The sequence below is a fragment of the Gracilinanus agilis genome, chromosome X (genome assembly GCF_016433145.1).
Source record: "Gracilinanus agilis isolate LMUSP501 chromosome X, AgileGrace, whole genome shotgun sequence".
NCBI lineage: Eukaryota > Metazoa > Chordata > Mammalia > Didelphimorphia > Didelphidae > Gracilinanus > Gracilinanus agilis.
In genome coordinates this window covers 68678540-68688465 of record NC_058136.1, presented here as the reverse complement: position 1 = coordinate 68688465, position 9926 = coordinate 68678540, and the positions used below count along the sequence as shown (strand labels likewise).

The window sequence follows — 9926 nt, the reverse complement described above, 5'->3', positions numbered from 1 at the left end:
GGACCCTGAGAACAAAGAATATCAGAACTAGAAGGGACCTTGAGAACACAGATCATCATAGCTAAAAGGGACCATGAAAACACAGAATATCAGAGGTAGAAGGGACCTTGAGAACAAAGAATATCAGAGCTAGAAGCGACCCATGAATGTAGAATATCAGAATGAAAAGGGACCTTGAGAACACAGAATTCTAGAGCCAGAGGGGACCCAAGAACACCAAGTATCTGAAATAAAATTGGCCTTGAGAACATAGAATAAAAGATGTAGAAGGGACTAAAGAACACCGGATATCAGACCTAGAAGTGAATCAAGAACACAGAATTTCAGAGATAGAAGGTACCTTGAAAACAGATTTGCATAGTAAGAAGGGACCCTGAAAATACAGAATGTCAGAGCTAGAAGGGACCCTGAGAACAAAGAATGTTAGAGCTAGACGTAACCCAAGAACACAGAATCTCAGAGAGAGAAAGGACCTTGAGAAGAGATTAGCATAGCAAGAAGGGACCCTCAAAAGACCGAATGTCAGAGGTAGAAGGGACCATGAGAACCAAGAATATCAGAATTTGAAAGGACCTTGAGAACACAGATTATCATAGCTAGAAGGGACCATGAAAACACAGAATGTCAGGGGTAGAAGGGACCCTGAGAACAAAGAATATCAGAGCTAGAAGGGACCTTTAGAACAGATTAGGATAGCAAGAAGGGATCCTGAAAAGACAATGTCAAAGCTAGAATGGACCCTGAGAATAAAGAATATCAGAGTTAGAAGGGACCCTAGGAATAAAGAATGTTAGAATTAGATTGGACCAAAGAACACAGAATGTCATAGCTAGAAGGGACCTTGAGAACAGATTAGCAGAGCAAGAAGGGACCCTCAAAAGGCAGAATGTCAGAGCTAGAAGGCACCCTGAGAACAAAGAATATAGAACTAGAAGGGACCTTGAGAACATGGAATATCAGGCTAGAAGGCACCCATTAACACAGAATATCAAAATTAGAAGGGACCTTGAGAATACAGACTATCATAGCTTGAAGGGAGCAAAGAACATAGAATGTCATAGCTAGAAGGGAACTTGAGAACATAGAATATCAGAACTGGAAGGGAGTCAAGAACACACAATCTCAGAGAAAGAAGGGACCTTGAGAACAGATTAGCATAGCAGGAAGGGATCCTGAAAAGACAGAATGTCTGAGCTAGAAGGAACCCTGAGAACAAAGAATATTAGAACTAGAAGGGACCTTGAGAACACAGATTATCATAGCTAGAAGGGACCATGAAAACATATAATGTCAGAGGTAGAAGGGACCTTGAGAACAAAGAATATCAGAGTTCGAAGGCACCCTGAGATTATAGAATAAAAGAGGTAGAAGGGACCAAAGAACACAGAATATCAGACCTAGAAGTGAACCAAGAACACAGAATCTAAGAGCTAGAAGGGACCTTGAAAACAGATTAACATATTAAGAAGGGCCCCCGAAAACACAGAATGTCAGAGCTAGAAGGGACCCTGAGAACAAAGAATATCAGAACTAGAAGGGAACTTGAGAACACAGAATATCAGAGCTAGAAGAGACCCAAGAAAACAGAATCTCAGAGATAGAAGAGACCTTAAGAACAGATTAGCATAGCAAGAAGGGACCCTCAAAGACAGAATGTCATAGTTAGAAGGGACCCTGAGAACAAAGAATATCAGAACTACAAGGGACCTTGAGAACACAGATTATCATAGCTAGAAGGGACCATGAAAACACAGAATGTTAGAGGAAGAAAGGACCTTGAGAACATAGAATATCAGAGGTAGAAGGCACCCATGAACGTAGAATATCAGAGTTAGAAGGGACCTTGAGAACACAGAATGTTAGAGCTAGAAGGGACATCGTGAACACAGAATTTTAGAGCCTGAGGGGACCCAAGAACACAGAATATCAGAATAGAAGTGAACTTGAAAACATAGAATAAAAGAGGTAGAAGGGACCAAAGAACACAGAATATCAGACCTAGAAGTGACCCAAGAACACAGAATCTAAGAGCTAGAAGGAACTTTGCAAACAGATTAGCATAGTAAGAAGGGATCCTGAAAACACAGAATGTCAGAGCTAGAAGGGACCCTGAGAACAAAGAATATCAGAGTTAGGAGGTACCCTGAGGACAAAGAATGTTAGAGGTAGATGAGAACCAAGAATAGAGAATGTCAGAAATTCAAGGGACCTAGAGAAGAGAATAGCATAGTAAGAATGGGCCCTGAAAATACAGAATGTCAGAGGTAGAAGGGACTTTGAGAACATAGTATATATCAGAGCTAGAAGCGATCAATGAACACAGAATATCAGAATTAGATGGGACCTTGAGAACACAGAGTATCATAGCTTGAAGGGACCAATGAACACAGAATGTCAGAACTAGAAGACAACCTGAGATCATAGAATATCAGAGATAGAAGGTACCCAAGAACACGGGATATCAGAACTGTAAGGGACCCAAGAACACAGAATTTCAGAACTTTAAGGAACCCAAGAACACAGAATGTCAGAGCTAGAAGGGTCCCAAGAACACAGAGTATAACAGCTAGAAGGGACCCTGATAATAAAGAATGTTAGAGCTAGAAGGGACCCAAGAACACAAAATATCTGTCATAGTTAGAAGGGACCCAAAAGAACACTGATTTTCACAGCTAGAAGGCACCTTGAGAATACAGAATGTCAGAGCTAGAAGGGACCCTAGAACAGAGAATCTCGGAGGTAGAAAGGACCTTGAGAATAGATGAGCATAGCAAGAAGGGAACCAAGAACTCAGAATATAGGAATGAAAAGGGACTTTGAGAACACACACTTTCATAGCTTGATGGAACCCTAAAAACACAGAATGTCAAAACTAGAAGGGAGCTTGAGAACACAGAATATCAGATTTAGAAAGGACCCATGAACACAATGTTAGTGCTAGGAGGGACCTTGAGAACATAGAATAAAAGAGGTAGAACAGATCCAAGAATACAGAATATCAGATCTAGAAGGGACCTGTAGAACACAGATGATCATATCTAGAAAGGAGCCTGAGAACACAGAATGTCAGCTAGAAGGGACCTTGAAAACATAGTATATGAGAAGTAGAAGGGACTCAAGAACACAGAATATCAGAACAAGAAGGAACCTTGAGAACTCAGACTGTCATAGGTAGAAGGGACCCAAGAACACAGAATATGAGAACTAGAAGAGACCCTGAGAACACAGAATGTTAGAGATAGATGGAACCCAAGATCACAGAATGTCAGAGCAAGAAGGCACTTTGATAACATAGAATATCAAAACCAGAAGGGACCCAAGAACACAGAATATCAGAACTAGAAGTGTCCCTGAGAACACAGAATGTTAGAGCCAGATGGGACTCAAGAACACAGAATATCTATCACAGCTAGAAGGGACCTTGAGAACATAATATATCAGAGCTAGATGAGTCCCAAGAACACAGAATATCAGAACTAGAAGGCACCTAAGAATACAGAATATCTATCACGGCTAGAAAGGACCTCAAGAACACAGAATATCAGAGCTAGAAAGGATCCTGAGACCACAGACTGTCTCAGTTAGAAGAGACCATGAGAACATGAAACATTAGAGCTAGAAGGGATCCTGAGAACATTGAATAGACGTCTGAGCTGAGGCAGAGGGCCCTTAGAGTGCACAATGTCAGGGTTGCGAGGGCCCTTAAAAATGATGATCGATGAACTGCCTACCATTTTCTGCTGTCCCAGGCATAGTGCTTGCTACTGGGGCTATTTAGACAAGGACAAAAGTAGTAATCCTGTGGGCAAGGCGAGGACATTCTGTCAGAGAATCATCATGTGAATAAATAAAGCTATCTCCCAGAATTCCAGAGTAAGTCGGTGGGGAGAGCACTTGCAGCTGAAGATGGGCATGGCTCATGTTGAATCTGAAGCTGGGGGAGCAGAGTTTTGATGGAATAGCCTGAGATATTCTAAGAGTTGGAGGGGAGACAGCCAGTTCAAGGGTAGGATCTTCTGTGTTTGTGCGTGTGAGGAAAAGCTAGAAGACAGGAGCCCGTGGAAAGGGGGGCTGGAACAGATTGGAAAGGCCAGGTTGGAAAGGGTTTGAAATGCCAAATAGAGGTTACATTTGACATTAAAGGCAAAAAGGAACAATGGAAGTTCATGCAAGGAGGTGACTGTCAGATGTCTGTTTTAGAAAAAAAAATTTCAGCAGCTTTTGCAGACACTGGCTTGGGGGTGAAGAGATACTTGAGGTGGGGAGACTAATTAGGAGGCTGCTACTACACTAGTCTGGGAAAGGCCTTGAACAACAAGTCTAGAGACAAGAGGATGGATGCCAAAGATGTTATGGAGATAGATAGGAACAAGGTTTGGCACCGGATTGGCATGTGTAGGGTGAATGTCAAGATGGCGCCAAGATTAGCACCGTGGGGGGCTAGAAAGATAGTCATAACCTGGAGTGAAATAGGGAAGTTCCAGAAGCAGGCAGGGCCTGGGGAGGAACTACCATTAGGTGGTCAGTACTACTTACTGCTTGACTCACTGAAGTAGGAAGGGTCAGACTCTGGAATGGCGGAGCACAGGGCTGCATTCTGAGCTCATGGGGAAGAGAGTAAAGGCCAAGAAATGAGGGAAATCTATTGCTCCAACTACGTTTTTGCAGAGAAAGAAACCAAGGCCTGCAGAAAGGAAGTGATTTGCTCGGGATCACCCAGGCAGAATTTGAGACCAGGTCTCCTAGTTCCAAATTTAGGGCTCTTTCCACTGTCTGATGTCAGTGCAGGCAGTGGGGAGCTATCATAGACTCTTGAGCTGAGGAGTCATGTAATGAAAGAAAATGAGCATCTGGCCCGTGTCCTCTGGTCATGGACATCTGACAGGGAACATTTGAAAAAGATGGATTTGAATCCTCATTCCTTCGTTAGAGCTCCACAGGCAGCCAATTCCGAGCTGTCATAATGGAATGTGCAGCTGTCTGGCTTGACTGGTTCAGTCACGGAGCTCCAGGCACAGACAGCCGAAGAAGATGATCCCCCAAGGCCAGAGACCTCATGGAGTTCAGAGTGGCCTTGGCTGCCGGTGGGCCACTGCTGGCAAAAGGCAGAGGCCCTGAGTGAGGGTGGCAATAATGCTTCACTGCCCCCGCCCCACCCCCATCCCCGAAGGTTGATGCACCCTGGGCCGTGGGGACCCTTTCCCCAACTCCACCCTATTTTACTCTCAGTTTATAACTTCCTGCTCAGACTCTTTTGTCTCCCTCTTTCTCTGTCTCTCTCTTTATCTCCTTTGCTGTCTCTTTCTCTGTCTCTCTCTCTCTCTCTTGCTGTCTGTCTCTTTCTGTCTCTTTAGCTCTTTATCTATCTCTTACTGTCTCTGTCTTTGTCCTTATCTCTTTTGCTGTTTCTGTCTCTTTGTCTCTCTCTTTCTCTGTCTCTTTATCTCTTGCTAACTCTGTCTCTTTCTCTGTCTCTCTTTATCTCACCCCTCCCTCCCTCTCTCCCTTTAGTGAACATGGGCTCCACTTCCCTTGTTAGGGGGCAGGGATTTGGTAAAAAAGGCAGTGTGGCGTAGTAGAGAATACACACTGGGTTGGAGTTCTGGCTTGGCAATTTTATGACTGGGCAAATCACTCATCCCCTAAACTCAGTTTCCCAACTCCATGCCTTTGCTCATGATGTTCTCCCTGCCTGGAGTGACTTTTCTGGGCCTCAGTTCCCCCATCTGTAAAATGGGGTCAGTTAATACATGTTCTTCCTATCTAATGGGGGTGTTGCAAAAGGAGCCTTTTGCAAGCCCCCAGGGGCTCCAAAAGCTGGTGCCCTTCTTGTTATATTTCCCAGGGATCCCTGTGCCCCCAGGACCTCCTCTTGCACAGCCTTCTGAGAGAAGCAGGGGCTTCTTCCCTGGGGAGTCTCGAGGCTAATCTCTCCCCTCACATCTGCCCTCTATCCAGGTACCTTTGAGATTTACTGTCAGGAAGGCAGCCACCTCCAGGCAGGAATGAGGGCATCCTACGATGTCTCCAGGTGCCAAGGCAGAAGGTCTGAAGCCCAGCGGTACCAAGCAGTTCGCACCTATTACATCATGGCTGAGGAGATGGAATGGGACTACTGCCCGAATCGAACCTGGGAGATGGGCTGGCATAATCAGTCAGAGAAGGAGAGGTGAGGAGCCTGCTGGGAAAGAGGAAGTTAAGGCAGACATTTAGGAAGGCCAGAGCACAGTGCTGGCCTCTGGGACAGAAAGATCCTTTGATCCTCCCCTCAAGGAGGGACAGCTAGGGGGCACCACAGTGCCCAGAGAACCGGACATGGAATCACAAAGAGCCGTGTTCAGATCTAGCCTCAGACACTTCACTTCTTCCCGTCTCAGTTTCCTCCTTCGTAAATTGGGGATCACAACAGCACCCGCCTCCCAGACTTGTTATGAAGATCCAAGGAGATCCTATTTGTAAAAAGCACCTAGTGCAGTCCCTGGCACATAGTAGGTGCTTAATAAATGTTAGATTTTTATCTAAGGGGCAAGGGATGTGGAGGGGAAGCCAGCAAGCTATGATCCAGGGAAGACTTGCAGGAGGGCCAAGCATGGCAAAGGTAAGGAGGGAGCGGTCACTTCCAGCTTATCTCATGAAGGAGGGATGCACGTTCAAGCAACTAGACCATTAACAATTGGGGAAAAGGAGAGATGGGTTCTGGGAAAAGGAAGAACAAAGGCTCAGAGGACCATAAAATAACAGACGGGCCTAGAGCTGGCAGAGACATCAGGACCCATCTGGTTTTATCCCTTCATGTACAGAAGAGAAAACAGGCTCAGAGAGAGCAAGAGATTTATTCAGGGTCACATATAGAATCTGAGTTCTAGGGCTGGAGAGGATAGAACCTCAGAGACCAGTTGATCTTAATCCCTCATTTTAAATATGGGAAAACTGAGGCTCATTGGGGAGAAATGACTTGCCCAAAGTCACCCTGAAGATCCTAGATCTTTAGTTGGAAGGGACCTAGGAGGCCCTCTCATCAAACCATTTCATTTTACATTAGAGGAAACTGAGGCAGGGTTAAATGACTTCTCCAGGGTCCCACAGGTGGTAAGTATCTGAGGCCAGATTTGAACTCAGGCCTTCCTGATTTAGAGTATATTTGCTGCTTCAGGAGTCAGAGACTGGAGAGGGCAAGAGAAGGCTGAGGGATAGATAGAAAGTAGGCCAGTATGGTTGGCATGTTAGGTGCAAGAGGGGCAAAAGTACTGCTCCTGGATGCTATCAGAGGAAGTCCCACCATGGCACTGACTGAGCTCACTGAAAATCCAGGATATTTAAGCATAACTTAGAGGCAGAGTGCAGAGTGGATAGAGGGTGAGGCTTGAAGTTGGGAAGAGGTGCCTATCTAGTTTTGGATCCTTTTTCTAATATTGGGGGCAAGTCATCGATGTGCATTGACAAAGGGGTTTTCCACACTGGGAGTTCCTCAGACTGTCAAAATCCCAGCAATTCTTCCCTGATTCAGCCCTGTCTGCTATCTCAACTGGACCTTTCCAGCTGCATGAATCATTCACTGGCTGTTCAGACCATCAGTGGGGTCATACTCAAAAGAGAAAAGGATCCATGGAGGCCACACAGCAACTTAGAAAACCACAAATTAATATTCTCTGTGTTGTATTTTTCTTGATTTTGTCAAATGTTTCACAGTGCATTTTGAAGCTGATTCAGGGGTCATTTTGATTGCTTTGATCTAGACCCTCCCTGCTTCTCTTCATCTTGGAGCATGGGGTAGATGGTGCAAAGAAACCAGTTTAGTTCTACGTCACTTCATGAATGGGAATTCATTGGAAGGGAATGGCTTTCCCCTCTTTGGAGGGCTTCAAGCCTAGGTCCACAATGTTAGGGTAGGAATTCTTTCTGTTTGGGTTTGACTAGATGGCCACTTGGGTCCCTTCCAACCCCAATTCGGTGATCCTCTGTTCTTCATTTTTTACTTGCCTCCCCCATGTCTCCACTCAGTCGCCAAACATTGTTGCTTCTCTCTACGCCGTGTCTCATCTTTGTCCCCTCCTCTACATCAATGCAGCCATTGCCTGATTCATGTCCTCTTCACCCCGGGGGGCTTCATGTTTTGCAATAGCCTCCTGATTGGCCTCCCTCTCCACACAGCTGTCTACATGCCATTTGTAGAGCTCAGCTCTGGCCACATCACTCCTCTATTCGGTAAATTCTATTAGCTCCCTATTACCTCGAAGATCAAATATTTTGTTTCTGTCTTGTCTGACTCTTTGCCACACCATTTGAGATTTTCGTGGCAGAGGTACTGGAGTGGTTGGCCATTTTCTTCTCCAGCTCATTTGACAGAGGAGGAAACTGAGGCCAACAGGGTTAAGTGACTTGCCCAGGGTCCCACAGCTAGGAAGTATCTGAGGCCGAATTTGAACTCGAATTCTCTTAACTCCTTGCCCAGTGCTCTACCCACTGAGCCATTTAGCTGCCTTCCAGGTCAGACTGTAAAGGGATTTAAGTAGAGGAAGATATGTTTGATCTTGAAGCAGCTGGGTAGCTCGGTGGATAGAGCACCAGGTCTGGAGATGGAAGGTCCTGGGTTTAAATCTGGCCTCAGACACTTTCTAGCTGTGTGTCCCTGGGCAAGTCACTTCACCCCCATTGCCTAGCCCTTACTGCTCTTCTGCCTTGGAACTGATACTTAGTATTGATTCTAAGATGGAAGGGAAGGATTTAAAAAAAAAGAATGGAAGCTCCTTCATGGCAGGGATTGGTTTTGCCTGGCACATAGTAGGTGCTTAATAACTGCCTGTTGTCAGTTAGCTGTTGTGTGAAGTTGATCCATCAACTGCTGCCTCTTCTGAGTCTTTCCATCTTTCTCAGCCCTTTCCCCAGTGTTTACAAACATGCCTGGGGCTCCCCAATTCCCCTTTACAGGCCTCTGTTTCCCCCCCCCCCCAGCACCTCCCTTTCCCTGTCAGACTCCTAAAAAGGGTTGTCTCCTCCCCTTGGCATCATTTCTTCACTCTCCATGTGCCTCTCCCCCTCTTGTTGCTCTGGCTTCTGCCCCAGCCTTTGTGCTTGAACAATCCTCTAAGGTTTTCCAATGATTTCCTACCTTGAGAATCCAATGGCCTTTTCTCAGCTCTCATCTTCCTTGATCTCTGTAGCTTGTGGCACTCTCCATCGCCCACGTTCATTGATTTGTGTGACGACATTGTTATCTCCTGGTTCTCCCACCTGTCTGATGGCTTTCCGCCATGAGAGTCATCCTTTATCTTTGGCACTGCGGTGTGGGTGTTCCCCAAGGCTCTGCCTGGTTGTGTTTTCTCTTTTCTCTTCTCTCACGCAGAGACCTGATCAACATTCATGGATGCAGTCAGCTGGCATTTTTGTGCCACAGTCAATCCACAGTCAAATGGAGAGTCCAAATCTCTCTCTTGGTGTAGTGTCAGATCAGGAGCCAAGAAGACTTGGTTCCAATCTCACTTCTGCTATCTATTCCCTGTGTGATCTTGGACAGCCTCTTTGGGGCTCAGTTTCCAAATCCTTAAGATGGAGGCGGGGTTGACTCTGTATTCTGTGAGGTCCTTTTCTGGTCCTATAATCATTGAACTCCCTTCTCTATGGCACCTGAGATGTCAACAGTGCAATGCATAGACCTTGCTTCTTCTCCAAATGTCCCCAACCTCAGACCTGAGTCACTTTGGACTCCTCTCGTTCCCTCTCTCCTCAGATCCACTCGGTTCCCACACCCAATTAATTTTCCCTCCTCAACCAATTAAGCCACTTCCTTAATTGGGTGTTTAACACTGTCAAAGATTAAAACTGTTAGAATGGCCTCCTAATTGCTTCTACCCAGCTGCCAAAGTAATTCTCTCAAGGTTCCAGTCTACTCATGCCATTCCCTTTCTCAAAACTCCTGTGACTCCCTA

The 9926-nt window shown here is 45.6% G+C and overlaps 1 protein-coding gene across 1 annotated transcript in view; it reads left to right on the top strand.

The window, feature by feature from the left end:
• The window catches only part of HEPH (hephaestin), a 169441-nt gene that overhangs the window by 137378 nt on the left and 22137 nt on the right, over positions 1-9926 (top strand). The window contains 1 exon segment of the mRNA XM_044682890.1: positions 5959-6169. Within this exon segment, the coding sequence (XP_044538825.1) occupies positions 5959-6169 (211 nt within the window).